This window comes from Leptonychotes weddellii, chromosome 3 (genome assembly GCF_054177405.1).
Source record: "Leptonychotes weddellii isolate Sample4059 chromosome 3, ASM5417740v2, whole genome shotgun sequence".
Lineage (NCBI taxonomy): Eukaryota > Metazoa > Chordata > Mammalia > Carnivora > Phocidae > Leptonychotes > Leptonychotes weddellii.
The window spans coordinates 94,305,901-94,329,696 of record NC_138371.1 but is presented as its reverse complement, the minus strand read 5'-3'; the positions used below and the strand labels follow the sequence as shown (position 1 = coordinate 94,329,696).

The 23,796-nt window shown below is 52.9% G+C and overlaps 1 protein-coding gene and 1 pseudogene across 1 annotated transcript in view; one reads left to right on the top strand and one right to left on the bottom strand.

Moving 5' to 3' along the window:
- Nucleotides 1-8,736: 8,736 nt before the first annotated feature.
- The window catches only part of GLI2 (GLI family zinc finger 2), a 245,160-nt gene continuing 230,100 nt past the window's right edge, over nt 8,737-23,796 (bottom strand). The window contains exons 10-14 of the mRNA XM_081814609.1: nt 22,763-22,912; nt 18,668-18,832; nt 16,222-16,503; nt 14,262-14,598; nt 8,737-12,953 (exon numbers count right to left, since the gene is read on the bottom strand). Coding sequence (XP_081670735.1) covers nt 10,513-12,953; nt 14,262-14,598; nt 16,222-16,503; nt 18,668-18,832; nt 22,763-22,912 — 3,375 coding nt within the window. The 3' untranslated portion in view covers nt 8,737-10,512. The remainder of the gene's footprint in view (nt 12,954-14,261; nt 14,599-16,221; nt 16,504-18,667; nt 18,833-22,762; nt 22,913-23,796) is intronic.
- On the top strand, nt 17,280-18,088 carry LOC102744190 (gamma-aminobutyric acid receptor-associated protein pseudogene; annotated as a pseudogene).

The following is a 23,796-nucleotide window of genomic DNA, read 5'->3' as shown; positions in this document are numbered from 1 at the left end:
TCCTACACCTCTATTTCCTACCCTATTCTGTCTCCAAGGTGATAGCTTCCCAGTTGGCCTCTCTGACTTTGGTCCAAACATCCCCTTCAGATCTAGTCTGGGAATGAAATATAAAGTAGTAGCTCCCAACTTTTTGAAGAGCCAGGTTAGCTTCCTCCTTCCTTCCCTCCATCCCTCCTTCTCTCCCTCCCTCCCTCCTTCCCCCTTTCCCTACCTCCCTATCTCTGCCCCCCTCCTTTTCTTTCTGGCGTACAGTTATGTGAGTTTTAACACCTGTATATACTTGTGTCAACACCATCACAGTCAAAATAGCTTCCTGATTCCAAAAAAAAAAAAGAAAAAAAAAATCCCTTGCACTATCCTTCGTAATGACATCCTTTCACTACCTCAACCCCTGGCAGTCACTGATCTGCTCTCCGTCATGATAGCTTTTCATACAAAACGGATTATTCAGTATGGAACCTTCCGAGACTGAGCAGAATGCCCTTGAGACTCACTCGAGTTGTTGCATGTATCACTCGTTCTTACCTTTGTGTTACGGATTCCATAGGATGGATGTACCACAGTTTGTTTATCCATTCATCCGCTTATGAACATTTGGGTTTGCAGCTTTTGATGATTATGAATAGAGCTTCCATAAGTATTTGTGCATAGGGTTTTGGGTGAGCATACATTTTCATTTCTCGAAGGTAATTTATCCAGGAGAAGGCTTGCTGGTAACTCCATGCTTAACTTTGTAAGAGACGACCAATCTGTTCTTTTAGAGAGGCTGGACCATTCTGTGTTCCCACTAGCAGTGCGTGAGTTCCAGGTTGCATGGTGTCTTTGCCAGAACTTGGTGTTTTAACATTTTAGCCATTCTAATCATTGTGTGGTTGTATCTAGTCGCATTTAAATTTGTACTGCCCTGGGGCTCCTGGGTGGCTCAGTCGGTTAAGCGTCTGCCTTTGGCTCGGGTCATGACCTCAGGGAACTGGGATTGAGTCCTCATGGGGCTCTCCACTTAGCAGGGAGTCTGCTTTTCCCTCTCCCCCTGTTGCTCCCCCTGCTTGTGTGTGTCTGTCAAATAAATAAATAAAATCTTAAAGAAAATCAATTTGTACTGCCCTAATGGATGGATAATGATGTTGAATGGAGTTTTCATATGCCTATTTGCCCTCTGTGTATCTTTTTAGTGAAACCTCTGTTCGAGTCTTTGGCCCATTTTTAAATTGGGTTGCTTGTTTTCTTATTGTTGAGTTTTGAGCATGCTTTATATATTCTGGCTAAAAGCCCTTTGTTGAATATGTGATGAAAAATTATTTCTTCCAGTCTGTGGTTAGTCTTTTCATTTTCTTAACAGGGTCTTTTGCAGAGAACACAGTTTTCACTTTGATGAAGTATAATTTCTCAGTTTTTTCTTTTATGGGTCATGGTTTTAATGCTGCGCATTTGTACTCTTTTTTTAAATAAAGATTTTATTTATTTATTTATTTATTTGACTGAGAGAGAGCATGAGCGGGGTGAGGGGCAGGGGGAGAAGCAGGCTCTCTGCTGAGCAGGGAGCCTGATGTGGGCCTTGGTCCCAGGACCCTGGGATCATGACCCAAACTGAAGGCAGACGCTTAACCAACTGAGCCACCCAGGTGCCCCCATAAGTACTCATTGACTAAGCTCAAAATCACAAGATTTTATCCTCAAAATTTTATGGTTTTATGTTATATATTAGATATATGGTCTATTCTGAAGTAATTTTTGTATGAGGTGTGAGGTTTTGGTCGTGGTGTTTTTAGGTTGTTTTTGTCTGTAGGTATCCAATTGTTTCAATACCACTGATTGAAAAGGCTATTCTTTCTCCATTGGGATGCCTTTGCGCTTTTGTCAAAAATCAATTGGTCATATTTCTGTGGGTTTACTTCTGGATTCTCTGTGCCAGGGATTGGCACACCTTCTTTGCCAAGGGCCACATAGTAAATGTTTTAGGATTTGTGGGCTATATCGTCTCTGTCTCATATCCCTTTCTAAAAAAATAACTCTTTCAAGATGTAAGAACTATTGTTAGCTTGCAGGGTCTTACAAAAATAGACCACGAGCCAGATTTGGCCTTTGGGCCCTCATTTGCCGACCCCCTCTCTGTTCCATTCCATTGATCTGTGTCTTCCCTGTCACCAACACCACACTGTCTTGATTATGGCAGGTTTATAGTAAGTCTTAAAATCAAGTAGAGGAAGTGCTCTAACTGTATTCTGTCTTTTAAGGGATGCTTTTAGGCCATTTTCATTCTACGTAATTATTGATATGTTTGGACTTAGTTCTACCATTTTATTCTGTTTTCTCTGTGTGTATGTGTGTGTGTGTGTTACTGTTCCTGTTTTCCCTTTCCTGACTTCCTCTGGGCTATTTGAACATTCTTTTTAGCATTCCATTTCAATTTCTCTATCATGGTTTTGCAGACCTCCCTTTGTAGAGTTCTGTTTACTGATCACATGAAGAATCACACTCTGCATGCTGAACTTTCCCCAGTCTGTTTAGACTCAGTACTTCAGCACTTCAAGTGGAATGTTCTTTATCTCCATACAGATCCCTTAGCCACCCCCCCACCTTTGTGACACATTTGTCTTATGATGGCTACATATATTGGAAGCCCCGTCAGACAATGTTGCACTCTCTGCTTTCAACTATTAAACACGTTTAAAGCACTCCAGAGGGAAGAATAGTCTACTGTATTTACCCAGATACTTACCATTTCTGTTGCTCTTCCTTCATTCCCGCTGCTCCAAATTTTCTTCTGGTATCGTTTCCTTTCTGCCTTTAGAACAGATGTGCTGGCAGCGAATTCTCATCGTTTTTCTTCATCTGAGAGTGTCTATTTATCTGAAAGTATCTAGTCTACCTTCATCCCTGAAGGAGGTTTTCATGGATACAGAGTTCTGGGTTGACAATTCTTTTTTCTCCACATTTAAAAAATATTCCATTTACTTCTGGTCTCTGTGGTTTCTGCTGAGAAATCTCCGATCCCCTCAGACAAGCCCCTGTTCATCTTCAACACCTGGATCAGGTCCTATTTTCCATTTAAATCATGCTGATTTTCTTTGCCCCCACCTGCCCCCCGCCAGAAGCTGGTCACTCTTTCCTCTGGGTGACATCACTGCACACGCTCCATGCAGGGATGATAGATATAAGCTCACGTTGGGCTCACCCGCTCGTTCTCTGTCAGGTCCACGAGCTGAGAGAGAGATAGAGACAGAGATACAGAGAGATAAACAGAGAGAAAGAAAGAGAAAAAGAAGAAAAAGGAGGGGAGAAAGAGCAGGGGGAGGATGGGGAGGAGGACAAGAAGATGACTAAGAAGAAGCTGAAGACCGATCACCTTTCAGGAACCTCAGATGACCCCTGAGTCAGAGAATATTTCTGGAAATGAACTAGTTAAGAAACAAGGGTCTTATGTATGGAAGAAAGCCAGTGTGCAACCACACAGGTGGGTCTCCCATGGCCACCCAGTTGCAGGAACTTGCCAGGTGGTTCCAGAAAGAGTTGGTAAAGGGCTTAGGATGTTCCTGTGGGCTCATTCCTTCATTCATTAGGTCTGAAGGTCCTGCTCAACATTAGCATCTTTTTCAGTGGACCTCAATGCTTGCACCCAAAGGAAACATGCTTTAGCGATTGATTCATTTTCTGGAAGGCTAGTGGAGTGCATTTTGGAGTTGCAAGGGCCCATCAGAGACCCTCAGCTCACAGTGACAGGGCAGATATTGGTTCCACCATGAGACTCTGGCCCCAAATCTTTGGTACATGCTTAGCCTCCAGCCTGCCAGATTGTAGCCTTCTTCCTCTTCCTTTTCTGTCTCTTCTTGCCTCTCCCCACCACCCCCACCCAGAAAATAAAAAACAAAACCAAAAACCTCTTAAGGACAGCCTCCGTTTCCATAGCTTCATGTCTGTGTTCAGAATTCTTTGTAGACCTCTGTGGATGTGGCCTTATGCTTAATTAAAAACATTCTGGAGGCGCCAGAGTGACTCAGTTGGTTAAGCGTCCGACTCTTGGTTTTGGCTCAGGTTGTGATCTCAGGGTCCTGGGATCGAGCCCTGTGCCTGGCTCCACATGCAGTGTGGAGTTTGCTTGGGATTTCTTCTCCCCTCTCCCTCTGCCCTCCCCCCGCTCTCTGTCTCTCTCTCTCAAATAGATAAATATTTTTAAAAAAATGCTCTTTAAAATAAATAAATAAATACATTCTGAAAGGGCCACTCAAGATCCAACTCCTCCCACCTCTCAAAGCTTTGCTCCCTTCCCCCTCCTCCATGAAGCTTTCTAAAACCACCTAATTTGGCAACAAACTAGGCAGAATGGGTTTCCCTGTGCTGGACATGGGAGACCAGGTAGATTGGACGTAGCGCCTGCCCTCGAAGAGCTCACAGAGGGAAGGGGCAGAGAGCGGTGGACTGAGTAGTACACACAGGCTGTGCCCTGCGTTTATCGGAGTGCTGGGGGACCCAGCTGGCTTCTGGGATTCTAGAAACAGGGGTTTATTCTTTTATAACTTGCTCACAGCTTTTCTGGGCCTCAGTTAATTTGGTTCCGAGCTCGATAGTTGGTTTCCAAACTCTACTCTGTGGACCCACACCTATGCTGCTGCTGGTTGGGTGCAGGGGATGCTGGCAGGGGGGATGTGGAATGTGCGTGGGTTCTGGATCTCCTGTTCCCAACTTCGGCCAGATGAACTCCACCTTTAACTGTGTCCTTTGCCTTACACAGCCAATTTCATTTGAACAGTGTTTGCTTGACTTTTTTTTTTTTAAAAGATTTTATTTATTTCTTTGAGACAGAGAAAGAGAGTGAGAGAGCACGAGCAGAGGTGGAGGAGGAGGGAGGGAGAAGCAGACTCCCCTCTGAACAGGGAGCCTGACGCGGGGCTCCATCCCAGGACCCGGAGATCATGACCTGAGCCCAAGGCAGACTTTTAACCAACTGAGCCACCAAAGTGCCCCAGTGTTTGCATGACTTTTAAGGTTTGAAAGCCATTAAACTAGATGACCAAGGTAACCATGCTCATGGCACTCTGGACTCGTACAGTCTCCACGAAATGGGTTTTGTTGCCATATATACGTAGAAAAGACCCCTGGACATATCAGGCTATTGACAACTCACAGTACTTGAGTATGCTAACAGGTACACTGGCAGATGTTTAATAATGTCTCTCTGGGGGACAGGATGGGGAAGCCCAAAGTTGTAGTGTTTGCTGATCTCCATGGTGTAAATTCTCCCAACACAGTCAACTTTAAGTTATCAGTATGAAGTCAGCTGCAGAGCTGGGGAGAGATGCACTTAAGAGGCTCCAGAGCTGGCTTTGGCACATCATTGGTTACAAAGTACCAGTTGATGACCTCACTGTCTTCCCTTTTGGGGTTTAGAACCAACTGAGATACAGACTCAGGAGACAGATGGAGGCTAAGGTGTTAGTCTTATTATGATCAGAGCTAGTCAGACATGGTAGGTTGCATTATTGTTAGGATACCTGCCTGCTCTTATTCTGCAGGAGGCATATTCTTCCCTCTTCCATTGATTTGGGGCTCAGTCATGTGACTTGCTTCCTGTTCCAAGCCAAGACCTTAAGAGGCCTCCTACGTTTTTGCTTGCCCTTGGGTACTTGTGCCTTAGCCAGTAGATGTCCGAGCAAGGCTCTGGTTCCAGGGGAGGGGGCCCAAGAGTGGAGCTGAGCTGCATCAGTGAGCTCAGCCGAGGTAAGTCCCCCTGGGCTGATGCGCAGACTTCTGAGCGAAGTGACTGCTTGTTTTATGCTTCGGGGCTTTTGTGGGTTTTGTTAGACAGCATTTTTGGGCCATGGTTAGCTTATTCAGAAATTGGTACGTAAATGGGAGAGTGCTGTAGCCAAGTCCAAAAATATGCAGCGTAGGTTTGGAACTGGACAGTGCAGAAATTTAGAAGAGGTTGGAAAAATGGCCAGAAAAATGGTGACCTGGGTGCCATGTGGTGAAGAGATATTTGGTAAGATTACTGCCTATGCTAGTTTGGGAGGGAGAAAACGTTCCTATGAATTTGTGGAATTTGGCAGGCTGGTTCCAGGCAGAAGATTGTAAACATGAGCTTTTTTGAGCTGTAAATGATAAGGTACTACAAGTGAAAGATGGGTTCAGAAAGGAACGGGCCAGTTTAAAGCAGGATTTGGAAAATGAAGTTATTTCTCATCTACAGTCTCTCCAGCCACTAAGAGACCTTCAGCTTCAGATTTGGCTTGGGGGTGGGGGCAGATACAGAATCCTGGCAGTTCCAGTGAAGGACAGCCTCAGAGTAAAGACAAAGTCAAGGATGTGCCCTTGATTCTAATGCTCTTTGTTTTTACGGTCCTGGAAAGGAATAAGGTGGTTCTAGAATAGACTTTCAGTCAGGGCATGGCCCCACATAGTATGGTGTGAGGTCCCAGTCACCAAACATAGGACAAGGCGTGTCACTGAAGGGACGTGGGTGAGGCTTTTGGCACAGAGTGGACTGGAATCAAATATGCAGAAAACCCACAACGTTTGAGAGAGCTGAGTGGGCAAATGCATGGCCTAAAGGGGATGGAAGGGGCTGGAAACATAAAGGACTGCAGGCTCCTAACTTCCGGCAGGCAGAAAGAGGTTGAAGAGTTACTGCGCTCTCACGGAAGGCGTGTTTCCCAATGCCCTCTCCAGAAGCTGAAGGGTTGAGTCAAAGGGAAGATCGCCCCAATGGAGGAAGCCAGAGCCATGGAGCACAATGGACTGGGGAGCCATTCAAGGAAATTCCACTTGCTCAGCAGGGTTTCAGATACAGTGGCCCAATGACCCAGATGGGAGTGGTAATCGCAGGGAATCGAGCTCTGTGCCACTGCTGTATGTTGTGAGTGCACATGCGCATGGTGGGCTGAGAGCTTCTTTCTAGTTCCTAAGTCTCTGGGTCAAGAAGAGCTCCATCCACAACAGGTGTAGATCACAAGATCCTTGGCTTTGAGCCTGACAATTGAGTGCACAGACTTCTGGGGGGTCTGGGGTGAGTATATTCTACATGTGGGAGGGACACGCATCGAAGTCTTTATGAGGGCAGACTGTGGTGGATTATATATTGTTGAGAAATATTTACTCTCTCCCTCTGCCTTCCATAGGAGGAAAGCACTTTCCGACGTCAGCGATGATGGGTTTGGCCACGTGAGTTGCTTTGGCCAGAAGAATGAGGTGTTTCATGTTTTGAGTGGAGGCCTAAAGAGGACCCATTTTTCTGCTTTTTTCTCTTGTGCTTGAGCTGTCGCCATGAGAAGGCAATGGCCAGGCCAGCGTCCTGGCCATAGGAGCAAGAGGAGAGTCACTGCTCCAGCCAAGCTGACCGGATTAGCGGCCCCCAGAGATGCCCCGCCCAGCCCAACCTGGATCAGCCAACCCTCAGTTGGCCCAGATTCAGAAGTTCAGTAGAGGTTTATCGTGCTGAAGCTTTGTGGATATCGGTATGCAGCACGACCGTGGCCGTGGTTAGCTGATGGGGGCATGGGGCCAGGATGGGCTTCTTAATACTGTGACTCATCAAGTCTCAGGGAGCACTGAAAAATTTGTGGCCTCCCTCTGCCCCCAAAGCAGGGCACAGCTGCTTCCAGAGACTTAACACGTGGTGAGGCAGAGGTGGAACGAGGCCTGAAGATAAGCTTTGAAGGAGGCAGACATAGGGCGCCGGCAGCCAGGCTCGGTTCCTCCTCCTGAGGGTGCCATCAGCTAAGTGAGTCTTCCTCACTGAGGCGTGAGGCCCCGGAGTGTGACCCCAGCTGTAGCCTTTCCAGCAGGAAACTATGGCCAGACACACAGGGAAGAATTTGGGGTGCCCTGCAGAAAGGAAGCCTGCTAAATTCTATTTTCCTTGGAGGTTTCTTACCTTCCTCAGTTCGCTTGGTCACATGCTGCAGAGCCGAATGCCTTCTCCATGGCTTTGGCCCCGGACACTCTGAGGCAGGTGCCAAGGTTTTTCTCATGGAGAGGAGGGGGTTCAGGGGCCCAGTGTGCCCAGCCCTACAGAAGGGGCTTCTACCCCCTCCAACACAGTCTTAGGCCCTCCCCTCTGTTCTCCTGTCCCAGAAACCATCTCAGTCTGCGTGTCCTACTCACTGGCCCCCTGAGGTTCCGTGTAGTGGCCTGATCACTGCTAATGGCTGGCTGCTGGCTTGCTAGACCTGGGCCCTCCCTGTCTACCTGCCAGGGCCACCTCCTAGGGCTCAGAGTTACAGCTTGTGGCTGCTCCCTGTGGGCCCCTCCGCCCCAGGCTGGCTGCTGGGGATCAGGCAGCTCCATCCGTCTGTCCTTTCTCCTTTTGCCAGCACCAGAGCACAGGGGTCTATCTTCTCCCCTGACCTCCACCCTGACTTAAGAGTGCTCATCAAATTACCCATCAAGGAGGGAATCCTGACCCGAGGATTGCTTTGGGACGAGTGCTTGGGAATATACCTGGGTCCGGTACACAAGGTTCTCGACAAACCAACTTAGATGTTCAGGTCAGCTCGCTGGGAACAACAGCCGGATGTTCACCGTAAATCATCAAACCCTGCCCGCCCCTCACCCCCAGAGACAACAAACAAACAGCCAGTAAATGCCTCAGCATTAAACATTTTCCGGCGAAGGCGGGACAGTCAATTTTGACACTGTTGTGAAAAAATACAGCCTAGTTTCTGTTCAAATGCACCAAATTTACTGCTCAGGTTCTCATTAACTACTGTCAAGGAGGAAACAGATAGACAAAATAAATTATGAAAAAATTACTTTTTTAATGTACAAAAAGACTTATTTACAAGTTGTGTGTGTCATCTCAATTCATAGCATGTAGAAAAAGCTAAATATTTTGCAGATATAAATGTGGCTGGCTGATTCACCTACAGTATTTTCAGGAATGACGCCTTCTGTACATACTATACACAGGCTGGGAACAGCTAGCGAAATCCTAGCGCAGGGAGCGAATGAACACCGCCACAGAGCCCAGACCCTCGGAGGCGTCCCAGGGCTGTTATCTGGCCTTGGCTTTGTCTTTGGACCCTAACAAAGCATCTGATGTTCTGGGATGCGGAGGGCCCAGGTAAGGTTTTGGCCCTGTCCTGGTTGAGGCCAGGGTCACAGTATCAGGCTCATCGTGGTGCGGTTGGTTTTGGCAAGGTCGCCACAAATTCAGCGCTGGGAACGTGTGCGGTGTGAGTACATGTGTGTGGTGGGAAGGAGGCTTCAAGTCACCCGACAGTACGTTCAGGAGCGATGTCTTCTGATGCCAGTTCCAAATTCCATTTCCAGGTGGGGCTGGGTCACACCGAATAGGAAAATTCAGTGACGGTCCCTCAGAGTCCCAAGAATCAACCCCGTCACCCTCCACCCCCACCAAAAACACCATGCAGGTCATCGTACTTTGCAGAATGAGCAGGAGCACCGAGGGAAGGGAATCCAGAAGGTCCCGGGACTGCATGCTGTGTCTCGGCCCAGACCACTGGACTGCGGGTGAGCAGACCGCACAGCCCGGGGGAGCCCGGGAAGAGGCTGCTGTCAAGTCCTGGGCTTTTCCATGGTAAAGTGGGTGGACAGTGCACTGGAGAAACACGATTGGGTAAACATATGACTTCCTCTTCTTACGGGCGGTCTCCAGGGTGGCCTGAGGCTGGGTCCCTGGTGCTCTCCCAATTTCTCGAGGCCCCGTGCCAGGCTTTGGCTCACCTGGGTCCATCCCTAACCCACAGCAGCTTCCAGCAGCCCCGAGGTATTTAGAAGTTAAGTGTTCTTTCCAGGAAGGGCTACATTCGACATGCATGAGCACTGTAAACACGGTCTGGAGAAGTCAGGGCAGCTTCTGGGCTTGCCCCAAGGACTACAGTTTTTCTTTTCTTCTCTGGCAATCCTTCCATACTTTATCCATTCGTATGCACTTGGACAGCCTGCCAGTGGCAAACTCGGCTTTGTGGGGGCAGACGTGCCGGCGCTACCAAACCTGGAATCAGGATGTGCTTCCAAATAATCCAGGTAAAAATCTTTTTTCTTCCTCTGCAGCACGGGGAATGTTAGAGGCCTCAAGAAGTAAGCTTCATAGAATTCTTTTACCTCGTAGGTAGGGCAATGAGAAGCTTATCTTCCTGGATTAGAATATCCAGTACGGCTTTCAGATTCAAACCCAAATGTGGTTCCCTCTACCTTCTTTCCCCTTGGCCAACGGGATCCCTCATTAGCCAAATGACAGAGGCGAAGACGCTAGAACAATTTGGTCCTATAAACGCCAAAGCCTGGGAAGCACTGTGCAAACGAGTTTTTCATTTCTACCTTGCCTTTCCCATTGAGACTTTTCTCACTGTTCCGAAAAATAACCCAAAAGAAGACCAGGCAGGATGTACACAAACCTGCCCTTAAAGCATCTGTGGTCTGAATCGGCCACTGGCAACACTCCCTCAGACCTAGTTAATACTTTTTTGGAAAAAGACAAAATTGACGGAAGCCCCACGCTCTGGGAAATGATGCCTCCTGCGAGTCCACTGAGCGCCAGGAGCTGGGGCCTTAGGTCATCATGTTCAGGAACTTGCTCTCCTCGGCCAGGCTGGTGAGCATGGAGCTCATGTCCCCAACAGCCATGTTGCTGATGCCCGTGGGGATGGAGGGCAGAGTCAGGGAGTTCCGGGGGGTGGTGAGGCAGGAGGAGCTCTGGGAGAGGCTGTGGAGGAGGCTGGGACTCAGGGCACCCGAGAGCAGGCTCGAGTGATCGCCATCATCCATGATGGCATCGAAATCTATCTGGGGGGCCTCCAGGAGCTGGGAGTCCACAGTGCTGGACACCTGGTTGACGCCGGGCGAGGGCAAGGGCTGGGGCTGGATGCTGTCTGGGCAGGCCTGTGGCTGCGGTGGCTGGGGCCGCATGACCTGGCAGCCCACGTGGTTCTCCAGGCCTCCGTCCTGTTCGTACATGTGGATCTGGCCGTAGTAGTAGAGCATGCTGTGGTCCTGGGCCCCGGCCGTGTCCTGTGGGGGTGGCTGAGGAGGCCGGGACCCCATGCTGCCCATTGCTCCTTTGGGCCCATCTGCCATCTCCTGGTTGGCCGACACAGCAGCCATGGCGTGGCCGGTGGCCCTGGCATAGGCCAGCTGCAGCCCAGCCCGCACCCCACGGTGGCAGCCAGCAGGGCTGGGCTCAGGGGGTGGCCGGGGTTGCACTAGGCCAAAGCTGGATCCAGCCACCCCCACGGCGCCCTGCTGGGGCTCCATGAAGCTGGGTTGCTGGGAAGGCAGAAGGTTGGGGCCCTGGCGGTAGCCCTCCTGGCTCATGGGGGTCGCCAGGTAATGGCTCTGCTGTGGGTAGCTCTGGGTCGAGTGAAGGGATGGCATCCCGGCCAGGGAGGAATTGGGGATTCCGAGTTCCCTGCAGTTGCCTCCCATCATGGTGGCTTCGGGAGCAACTTCCATTTGCTGGGGGAGCCCCAGGTGGACTGGCTTGACTGCCATGTTGCTGCAGGATGGGGGGTACTGGTTCAGGGCCCCTCCCATGGTACTGGGGCTCAGCTGGGGGTGGGCTTGCCCATAGTTGGTGTGGGGGCTCCCGGTGGTCGTCATACTGGGACACTGCCCACCTGTCCCGGGCTGCCGCAGCTGCTGCATATAATTTATCCGAGGCACGGAGGAGCCGCCCCCGCAGGGCTGAAAGTGTGCCTGCTGGGCGGTGTCCAGGGCCCCCGGGCTCAGCGGCAGACCTTGCGGACTATAGCCTGGGTACTGGCCGAAGGCCGGCTTCTGCTGCGCCACAGCCAGGTTGCCCTGCGGAAAGGGCGAAGGCTTCCCCTGGCTGGCCAGGGTGTCCATGGTGCCGGAGCTCACCTCATTCCACTGCACCGGCATGCTGTTTTTGTTCAGGCTGGGGGGAGCCGCGTAGCCCAGCTGGCAGCCTCCCAGCACCGCGGCGGCGGGGCCCACGTTGGAGTCCGCGGCCACCATCCTGCGCTGGCCGTGCAGCCCCGGGCTGGGCAGTTTGGGGTTCTCAGAGAAGCAGGTGCTTTCCGGGGGATAGGCCTGCGGGGGGCTGTCGTCCAGGGTCCCGCCGGCGTGCGCCTTGATGTACTGCACCACGTCGTCGGGCAGCACGAAGTCGTCGTCGGGCAGCACGAGGCCGATCTCGGGCCCCGCGCCGTCCGCCCCCGCCGCCAAGGCCTCCATGGCCACGTGCTCGCTGATGCTGGGCGGCCGGGGCGAGTAGGCGCCGCGGGCCAGGCCGCCGTCGGCGCTCGCGAGGCCGGGCAGGCGGAGGCCTCGCCGGTCGGCGCAGGGCGGCAGCGGGGCCGGGTTCACGTCGTGGGCGCTGTGGAAGCGCTGCACCCGCGGGGCGGCCAGGGCGTCGGGCCGCCTCACCGGGTCGCTGGCCCGCCGCGCCCCGCCGCCCGGCGCCTCGTGGAGGAAGGCGGGCGCGGGCCCCGCGTGGCCGTGGGCCGGCCCGTCGCTGCCCCGCCGCGGCCCCAGCGGGCGCGGGCAGGGGGCGGGCGGCGCCAGCCTGGTCCGCAGGCTCGCGCGCTCCAGGCCGGGCAGCGGGGTCGGGGGCGGCCCGCCGGTGGCCGCGGCGTACTTGGCCCGCAGGCTGTACTGCTGCGCCGGCGTGAGGCTGAGCGCCCCCGCGCCGCCGCCGCCGCTGCACTGGCTGGCCTCGCTCGAGCGCCGCGACGCGTCGGTGGAGATAGGGTCGTAGGAGTCGGCCGAGCTGGCGTTGTGGGGGCGGCCGGCGCCCAGGGGCGACGCCTCGCTGGAGCGGCGGCTGGAGAAGTAGGGGGAGATGCCGGAGGAGCGGCGGCTCACGGTGTAGGCGGAGCTGACCGTGCTGGTGGAGCTGTCGCGGCGCTCCTGCAGGTGGCTCAGCATGGTCACCTCGCTCGCGGACAGCTCGGACAGCCGCGGGTTGGGCAGCAGCCCCGCCGGCCCGCCGCCGCCGCCCCCGCCGCCGCCGAGGTTTTCCAGGATGGAGCCTGCGGGAAAGGAGAGGGGTCAGCGGCCGCGGACAGGGCGCGGCTGCTCTGCCTTTGACCGAGCTGAGCCTGCGGCCGCTGGACCCCCCTACCGGGCCCAGCACACAGCAGGCGCTCAACCAGTGACTTCTAAATGAAAGGAGGGAAGCGGGGGACAGCAAGTGAACAAATGATGGCCCAGTGGGAGTCAGGAGGCCTGATGCCGATCTTAGCTGCCACTGCTTGGCCGGCCTTGAATTCTCATTCTGTCGGAGCCTTCGTTTCTCCAGCTGTAGATAAAATGTGCCTCTCCGCAGGAGGCGGTTATTGAGAGCCAGGGAGGAGGAGCCCGGGAGGGCCCTGGCCACCGCCCCCCCGCACCTTCACCATCTGGGCCTGGCTATGGCCAGGCTGGCTCCCCAGGGGCTGGGTTTATAGGCAGCCCCCTGAGATGCACACCCATGGAAGGGAGCATAGGCCCCAGAATGGGGGGGGGGGCGGGGAGAGAAGTGTGTGGCCACGCAGACCCCATGACAGCTGATGTCACAGGAAGCTCTGGGCCTTGAACGGCCTTACACTCCTGCCGTGATCAGTCACCGGATGGGGGCCACCCCGGGAAGGGGTGACCTCGGGTAAGGCAGCTGTCTGCAACCCAAGCGATTTCTGTATGAGGCGGAGAGTGGAAGGCCATTTGCCTGCAGTTCCCGCAACAGCTGGGGCAACAAAGCCTCCCTTCGAGGGAGACCTGGGTGGTGCATCTCGGTGTCCGCCACACGGGCTGTGGGCCCAGCTCACTGCCCGGCCCAGAGTCGGCACTCAGGAAATGCTCCTGAGGACACCGTGCAGCTCAAAGCCTGGCCAGCACGTCCTGAGGCTGTCCTGTGCATAACGTCCTCCCTGTTCTTCCCCAGCTGACGTGCTGTCTCTCTCCTCTGCCCAGCTCCAGCCCGAGCTCCGTCCTCGCTCCCCGGCTCCTTCCCCGGTCCATGCATCTCCTGGCATGGCCTTCTAACCACAGGGACTGGGATTATAGTGCTCTCCTCCCTAGGGCCTTTGCCACAGTGCCCAGAGCCGAAGCATGGTGTAGCTGAAAAAGCTTGGAGCCACTTAGGCCTGGACGGAGTCTCACTCAGCTCTGCCGTTGAGCCGAGTGGGGCACTTTCACCTCTCTAAGCCTCATTTTCCTTATCTATGCAATGGGCTGGTAAGATCTATCCTATTGTGGGCAACCGGTGAGACGGCACATGGCGCTCGATGGAGGTGAACCTAGTGGGTGCTTGCCCCGGGCCCTGTCCCGCCCCTGCCTGCACACCCGGGGTCTCCACTCACCACTTCCCGGGAGGGGAGGCAGCTTGGTGTTCCGGGTGTGTGGAGCCGGCCCGGCCCAAGAGCAGGAATCCTTGAGTGACTTGAGCTTCTCCTTCTTGAGCTGCTCGAACCGGTGCATGGCGGTCATATGTTTGCGCAGCTGCAGGCCACCAGCAGAGGGAGCGGCCAGGGCTGAGGCATCGGCCCCCGGGGGCGTGTCCTCCAGAGCCGTCAGGTCTCCCAGGCTCCCGGGCCCTGTCCCCGGCATCTCCACGCCGCTGTCATTGTTGGGGGCACTGCCCAGGGGAGAGGGCTCACTGCTGCAGGACGACTGGGCCCCGGGGCTGGACTGACACAGCTACAGGGGGTGTGGTGAGAAGGCACAGGGTCAGAGGGTGCGAGAAACCCCCTGGCCCTGTGCCCCTGCCCGCACACGCGCCGTGCCCTTGCACACCCGGGAAGGAGGCTGCCATGCAGAGGAGCTTCTGAGCATCACTATCTGCAGCAGGTGGCCCAGCCACCTCACTTCTCTGAATCTCAGCTTCCCCAACTAGAAGATGCACCTGAGCTGCCTCTGGGACAGGGCCAGTGGCTAGATGGAAAGCCTCCGGTAGGCAGAAGGCACCCGGCGAACGGACAGCCCCACATTACCCTGCTTCCTGCTGCTCAGTTCCCCCAGCCAGCGTCTGGGCCAGAGCTCTCTTTCAGCGTGCGGGGACACTTTGAGTCTGTGCCCTACAGAAGCAGCCATGGCTGCATCAAGTTGACATCAAAGAGGGCGGCTCAACGTTCCCAAACAACACGGATGTGCCATGTGATGAAGCAAGGCGCAGTGGAGGTCTGCTGACCTGGTGCCTTCTCAACAGGCCAGAGACAGGTTGTCAGAAAGGCCAGGAAGACCAGGTGAGGGTGGACCTGCTGGATGCAAGCCCTTGCCTGAAGGGCCACCCCAAACCAGCCCCCATTCTGGGTCAATACGGAGGGGGGCAGAGAGTTCATGGCTCGTGTGTACAATGCAGGACTCCACACAACCTGGGCTGCCTCGACTGGGACCTGGGATCTGAGCACAGCTGAGCTCACTTCAGATACAACACCTGCGGGCTCCTTCCCAGGCCACATGACCCCAAATTCCAGACTTTTCTGGAATTTTCAGCACCAATGCTTCCTTCTGCCTGTGGCATGACCTGCATTTCTCATGTTGGCACTCAGGACCCTCCATTGGCTGGTCCTTCCCTCCTCTGTGCCCTGAACTCACGCCTCCACTCAGCCCTGTCCCTCGTGGAGGCTTGGTCCCCACCGTTCGCTCCTGTATCTGCCAGCTTGACTCCTGCCACCAGCCTGTATCTGTCCCAGGGGTTCCACCTGCAGTGCCTGGTGCCTACTGATCCAAACCCACTTTACCAGGCTCCCAAGGGGCCTGGACTGACACGTCAGTCTGCACCCAGGCAGCAGGCCTGGACCAGCACCCCAGCCCGCCCTCAGCGCGCCAGCCCGCCCACACCCCGGCCGGGCTTCTCTGCTCACCTCAGTACCGTCTATCCTTAGGGGAGGTACAGTCGAGAAAAAGAGGCGGAGACAAAGAACAGGTGGTTAGAACAAAAGGAGTGGAGGCCACAGGGGCAAGGACGCAGAGACAGGACAGAGGGGAGGGGACCAACACTAGCGCTTGGGTGCTGGCTAGAAAGGCAGACCCCAGGAACCACCCACAGACTGATTGCGTGGGGGCAGGCATCCCCGCGGCCCGTGGCCCTGCCCAGCAGAATGGGACCTGGCACAAGACAGGTCCTATGAGAGGCCCAAGGTCGTGAAGGGAGGAAAGTCAAGCTGGAGAGAGGAGGACATCGTCGTGCGCTTGGCGGGGGGGACCCCGAGGCAGAGCCCCCAGCTGCAGTCGGGGCTCTGGGCCCTCGTGCTGCTGGGCCTGATCTCCTGGGGGGGTGGGAGGCATGCACTGGGGCCTCCACTGCCCAGCTCTGCTTACCCCGGAGCTCTCGGTCTTGATGGCTTTGACGTGTAGGCAGTCCTCCACGGCCTGGCTGGTGCGGCTGGCCTCGGCACTCTCCTCAGAGCCCCGGCCGCCGGGCTCAGCACTGGCCTCATTGTCCCCGTTCTCCTTGAGCAGGGGGGCGCGGAGGTGCACGTCGTTGCGCTGCTTCTTGGTGACATGAGCATCTGGGCCGTGTACTGTTTTCACGTGCTTCCGGAGAGAGCTGGGGTCCGTGTATCGCTTGGTGCAGCCTGGGATCTTGCAGATATAGGGTTTCTGGGGAGAGAAGCAAGCCTGTGTTATGAGACTCTGAGTGGGGGCACTCCCCATTCTCCCCAAGCCGTGCCACGTCCTTTGGCTGGCATAGTCAGAAGGTGTTGGACTTCAGGGCACCCTGGATGGAGCCATGCCGGCCCCAGGGCCTGCAGGAGCTCAGCCCCACTGGTCTGATCTGCCATCTCTTCATGTGGGTAAGCACATGGCTGAGGAAGCCCTCATCACAAGCTGGGGACATAGATCAGAGACTATGGAGGTGGTGGGGACACAGAGCTTGGTGTGATTGCAATGCCACCTCCCCAGGGACCAGGGCACTGGGATTTTTGATATCAGTAGGAGTGTATTACTTTGTAATACGCGCAAGACAGCAGTAACACCCTGATTTCTCTGATGAGGAAAAACAGGTTCACAGAGGCAAAGAAACTGGTTCAAAGCCACTCAGGAATGGGACGAAAACCCAGGGTTTCTGAACCTCAGTCCTGAGTTCACACACACACACACACACACACACGCGCACACACATATGCCCCACATCTACATGTAGACACACTCCCCTGTACCCCTCCACACACGTTCACACATAACCATGTCCACGCACACACACCATACACACACATGCATATACATATGTACATGTGAGCAAGTGCATAACGCACCCACACAGACCCCATAATACATACACACATACTGGGCGCAAGTCCCGGGATCGTTCCACTGAATCCGCCCACACGCCGTCGCCGCCGCTGCCCCGTCCCAGCTCCCCACCCCGGATTCCCTCAGCCCAGCCCGGTCCAGCCGGGTTCCTGGGAGGATGAAGTTGGTCTATAAAGAGGAGCATCCATTTGAGAAATGCCGCTCTGAGGGCGAGAATATCGGAAAGAAATACCCGGACCGGGTTCCAGTGATGGTAGAAAAGGCTCCCAAAGCTCGGACAGGAGACCTGGACAAAAAGAAATATCTGGTGCCTTCTGATCTCACAGTTGGGTCTGTTCTACTTCTTGAGCTGGAAGTGAATTCATCTCTGAGCTGAGGATGCCTTGTTTTTCTTGGTCAACAATGTCATTCCACCCACCAGTGCCACATGGGTCAGCTATACCAGGAACACCATGTAGAGGACTTCTTTCTATACCTCGCCTCCAGTGATGAAAGTGTCTATGGTCTGTGAAGCTGCTCCCCCTGAGGTGGGGGGTCCCGTTCTACAAAAAGAGAGGTGGACCGCCTTCCTTGACCTACTCCTCCTCCCGGCTCAACCACCACCTCCCTTCTTCAGGACCTGCACTTCCTAATGTTTGAGGCTCTCCTCCAGCCCCTCTTAGCAGGAGGGCTCATGGGGGAGGTGGCCTCCCCTTTCTCTTACCACCTTTCCCACTCTGCTTTAGACTACTTGATTGTCAATCTCTGTCACATCCAGCGATTGTTTTGGTTTCTGTTCCCTTTCTAACTGCCCAAGGGGCGCAGAACGCCAACATTCCCTTCCTTTCACTACCTTCTTTTTTGGGCGTAGATGGAAGGGACTGAAATTGTGTGTGTGTGGGGAAGGTAGGAGGCACATCAATAAAGAGGAAACCACCAAGCTGAAAAAAAAAATACATACGCACATACATCCACATACACGGAAACATCCACACACGTACATAAACATACCCCTCTCCAAGGCTAGCTCTTGTCTCTAGAGACCCTAACGGGCTTAGATTCCTTTGGGAATTCCTCTGATTTCCTACAAGGAAATCCTCTTGGGATCCAAAATGTAGCTAAGCTTTTAGAAATGTTCCTTCCTGAGTCTACCTGAGCAAAAGCAGTTGAATGGCTGGGCCTGGACTGGGAGGCAGGTACAGCAGACTTCTTTCCCCGGGCTCCGTCAGCCCTGCCAGGGGGTCTGGCTACCTAGGGAGACAAAGGCTGCTCTGTGCCCTATCAGTGGGGGGCTGACAGCTACGGTCAGTCGCATAGCAGTAGTGGTTACAGCATGTCGTTGCCAGCTGCCCAGGGTGGAGCGGCAGGGGCCTGTCGATGCGTGCTGAGCTCAGATAGTAGGCTGCGGAGGGGGCGAAGGGCATCAGGCACCTAGGTACCTGACGGCCTACGAGAAGCCATGGGGTGATGCATTTACGCACATGTCAGTGGGGCCCCATGTGCACACGCTGTGCACACCCTGGCCAGGTACCTCGTTGGAGTGGGTGCGGTTCTGATGCTTGGCGCGGTCTGAGGCATTGGAGAAGGCCTTGTTGCAACCCTCGTGCTCGCACACGTATGGTTTCTCCCCAGTGTGGGACCGCAGGTGCGTCTTCAGGTTCTCCAGGCGAGAGTAGGCCTTTGAGCAGCCCTCGAACTGGGAAGAAGTGGGTTCGGTCAGTGAGGGTGCCCCAGATCCAACACAGGGAACCCGACCTCAGGGGCTGGCCCGCTGCCTCCTCCCCAAAACCCCCATCCGCTGCACCCCGCAGGTGCACCCAGGAGTGTGTGTTTCAACAATAATGTCCACCTTGCTTTCTGATTATAAAATGACATAAGACCACTCTAGAAAACTTGGAAAGGATGGAAAAGTGCAAAAAGAGAAATGAAAACCATTGGCTGCCCAGGAACAGCCTCTGCCGACATCCATGTAAGTCTCTGGGGGCTTTGTAGTTCATCCCAAATGTTTAAAAACCCAAACTGGGAACATATCACATATTTAGTTACATATTCTGTTTGTTAAAATCAATGGCACATGGTGAGAATCTTCCCATATCATTAAAAACTTTTTGAAAATACTCTTTTAACTGTTTCCAGTGCCACTCCCTGATTAGAATGTTTGTGTGTGTTAAAACGTGCTGAGAATAAAATCCAGGGGCATCTGGGTGGCTCAGTCAGTTAAATGTCCGACTCTTGATCTCAGTCAGGTCTTGATCTCAGGGTTGTGAGTTCAAGCCCCACATTGGGCTCCACGCTGGACATGGAGCCTACTTAAATCAAATCAAATCAAATCAAATCAAATCAAATCAAATCAAATCAAATCAAATCCAGTGTTCTCCAAATCCTTGAATGAGCTGGCCTCACCCTCGCTCTGGCCATGCTGGTCCCCTTTCAGTTCCATGGCCCCACTAAGTTCTTCCCGGTATGGAGCCTTGGCACACACAGTCCCCTCTGGCTAGAACCCTACCCGGATCCTGGGCTGGCTCACTCCCTCTCAATGTCTTAGGGTATTTCCTCTAGGAGAATTTCTCTGATCTTCTTAATCATAAGACTACTCTTTTTGCTTTATACTTCCTACCACACTTTATAATCTTCATCATTTTGTTATCTGGCCTTCCCATAGGAAACAAGCTCCAAGAGAACAGGTACCTTCTAGATCTTGTTCATTTTTGTGTTCCCAGTATTTAATATCTGATGAAAAAAATTTTTTTTTGGCACTCAAGAAGCATTTTTGGAAAGGAAGGAAGGAGGGAGCAAGAAAGAGTGGCAGAAAAGGAGGGAGAGAGGAAGGAAGGATGGATCACTCTAGGAAGATCTGAACATATTCCCAAGATACTGCAATAGCATCTAATGTTCCTATGAAAATTGCCCTCAGAATGACACACAAACCCCAGTAGAAACTGGCACACTGTTTGCATCCTCCCCTTTTTTCCTGACCAGTCTGACTGAGTATATTTGGTACATTGATCTGTTTCTACAACTCACAGCTCATACCACAGGGCTATGGTTTGCTATAACTCAGAGTGTTACAAAAATAACTTGCTGCAAAGGACCCAGAAGAGCCAAAATAGTCTTGCAAAAGGAGGACAAATTTGAAGAACTGACACTTCCCAATTTCAAAATTTACTATAAAACTACAGTAATCAAGACTGTGTGTGGTGCTACCATAAGGACAGACATAGAGATCAATGGACTAGAAGTGAGAGTTTAGAAATAAACTCATATATTAGGGTCAGGTGATTTTCAACAAGGGTGTTAAGGCCATTTTATGGGGAAAGAACAGTCTCTTCAACAACTGCATCAGGACAACTAGGACAGCGACGTGCAAAAAGAATGAAGCTGGACCCCTACCTCACACCGTATACCCAATGGACTCAAAATGGATTCAAGACCTAAATGGTAGAGCTACCCTATAAAACCATATGTGTGTGTGTGTGTGTGTGTGTGTGTATGTAAAAAGGCTATATATTTATAAACTATAAAACTCACAGAAGAAAACATAGGAGTAAATTTTTGTGACCTTGGATTAGGCAATGGTTTCTTAGATATGATACCAAAAGCACCAGCAGTTAAAAAGTTGGACTTCACCAAAATTAAAAACTTTGCTGCTTCAAAGGAAACAATCAAGAAAATGAAAAGAAACCCACAGAATGGGAGAAACTACTGGGAAGTCATACATCTGATAAGGGTTTAGAATTACTACAACCCAAGAGTAGAGACAAGTAACTCAATTTAAAAAATGGGCAAAATATTTGAGTAGACCTTTCTCCAAAGATAGTATACAAATGATCACTAAGCTCATGAAAAGATGCTCAACATCATCAGTCATTAGGGAATCGCTAATCAAAACCACAATGAGATGTGACTTCACATCCCCTAAGATGACTGTCATCAAAACACAAGTTGGCAAGTGTTAGCAAGGACGTGGAGAAATCCCTCCACATATTGCTGATGGGAATGTAAAATGGTGCAGCCTTTTTGGAAAGCAGTCTGGCTGGTCCTCAAAAAGTTGAACAGAGTTACCATAGGACCCAGCAATTCTACTCTAAGTACAAACACAAGAGAATTGAAAACTTGTACACTAGTGTCCAGAGCAGCATTTTTCATAATAGCCAAAAAGTGAAAGCAATGCAAATATCCATCAACTGGGTAAATGGATAAAAATAGTTAAGATCTATCCATACAACGGACTGTTGCTTAGCCACAAGCAGAAACGAGGTATTGATACATGCTATGACATGGATGAACCTTGAAAACATGCTGAGTGAACAAAGCCAGACACAAACGCTGTCCATCACGTGATTCTGTTTTAACGAATTGTCTGGAACAGGGCAATTCATAGAGACAGGGAAGCAGATTAGTGGTTGTTAGGGAGTAGGGGGGAAGAGGACAGGGAGTGATTGCAAACAGGTCTAGGATTTCTTTTGGGGGTGATGACAATGTTCTGAAATTAGCTATTGGTGATGGTTGCACAACTTAGTGAACATACTGAAAATCACTGACTTGTACATTTTTTAAACGGTGAACTTTATAGCATGTGAATTTTATCTCAGTTAAAAAAAAACCCCGCCAACAAAGGTAGCATATTTCGTTGAATCCCGTTCACACCAATTTTAAGACAGCCTGATTTCAGAGATATTAAAATGAGAACAAAATGTCTGTCTCGGAATTATAAAATAAGGTAATTCACGGAGAGTTCCCAGAGGCTTTAGCTGCAACCACATCCGTGCATCACTGGTCCAGCAGTGGCCCTTTTAAAGAGGGAGCAGTTGTGTGTTAAAAAAAGGTCTTGCCAATTACAGCCACAAATTCTGTTGACATCTCAAGGGAAACTGTCTAAAAGGTCTTATTTTTGTGTCTATGTTAAAAAAAGAAATTCAGGATGCCTGGGTGGCTCAGCCGGTTAAGCGTCTGCCTTCTGCTCAGGTCATGATGCCAGGGTCCTGGGATGGAGCCCCGAATCGGGCTCCCTGCTCTGCAGAGAGTCGGCTTCTCCCTCTTTGAAATAAAATCTTAAAATAAAAATTAAAAAAGAAATACAAAAAATAAATAAATTCAACCAAAGGGCTGTTGCTCCAGCTCTGACTGGTCAGCGAAGCTTTTCTGTGTGTGGGGGGGGGGGGGAGGGGGGCGGGGAGGCGGGGCAGACTAGGGGGTGCTACTGGGAGCCGGCACCTGCGGTCCGCCAGCCCAGCGAACTGCAGGCGGATAGCCGTACCGTGGGGCTCATAGCCACACACAGACAAAACTACAGAGCCACCAGCACATCCCCACTGCAGTTACCGAGATGCACGCACTCCCCGAGTCCATCAGAGTTCTGGGGAGCAGACAGATGGGGTCCTCAAGAACTCCCCGCGGACAGAAGGCCCAGGGCAGGAGCACAGACGACAACTCGTTTCGGAGGTGGGGCCCCGGAATGCTGCTGCGGCCTGTTCAACCCACGTTTCCCCGTGGCCAGCCATGCCCAGCACAGCCCACATCAGCCACGGGCGCGGCTGTGCTCCGGAGACGCGGGGAGGGGGAAAGGGCCGCGCCGGAAGCTCCGGACAACCCGGGGGGTGAGGGGGGCGCCGGAAGGTCCACTCACCGTGCACTTGTGGGGCTTCTCGCCCGTGTGCCGACGCATGTGCACCACCAGCATGTACTGCGCCTTGAAGGGCTTCTGCTCGCGCGTGCAGGCCTGCCAACGGCACACAAACTCCTTCTTCTCCCCATGGATGTGCTCATTGTTGATGTGCTGCCGGGAAGAAGCGCACGGACAGGCCGTGAGCCCCGCCACCCGCCCCTGCGCACGCCTCCTCCGACGTGCAGAACCCCGCCCCCCGCCCTCCCGACAAGACCACCGCCTGTGAGCCAGGCCACACCTCCTCATCAGCTCTCATTAGCTGCCACTAACTGCAGATCTACTGTGTGCTACTCGTCCCAGTGGCATTCCCCAATTAGTCAGTGATCAAAGTGACCATCCGTGATGGGCAAGGGCATCCCGCTCACCCCAGGCTGGGCTCCAGGCTCTGGTCGGGATGATGATGCTCCTGGGCTGCAAAGAGTAGGCACTAATGAACTGTAGCGAGGCTGACATGCACATGGTTGGTGCATGGGAAGCTCCTCCCAAGCTTGCCCCTATTGTCCCAGGAATTCCTGAATAACACTTTTTATCATAATGGAAACATAAAGGCATCCTCATCTCTACTTTTGACAGCAGCCTATGAGGTGATGGCTCCGCCCCTTTTCACCGAGGCCCAGATGGATAGGAGCAAGGGTAGGCAGGGCTCGTTTCTGACCTTGATGCTGGGCTCTGGGCACTGTTTGAGGCTGCCTCCCGGCACACGATGGCCCAGGAAGGTAAAGCAGGTCAGCCAAAGACAGCACGACTGATCTCGAGCATGGCCCGGGGAGCCCTGCATCCCAGGGCCAGCGGGGCCACCTCAGGCGAAGCTGGGAAGGGCAAGGACAAGAAGCCTTTCATGGAGGAGGGGTCCTCAGGCGCATCCCAGGCAGCACTGCCCTGGCCTGGGAATGGGACACTGACTTTCCTCTTTTCCCCAGTCTCTGCCCCCATATGTTCCAGCTTCTGCCTCGGGCTCATCACATGTGTGTCACCTTGAGTAGTTTCTCCCTTGA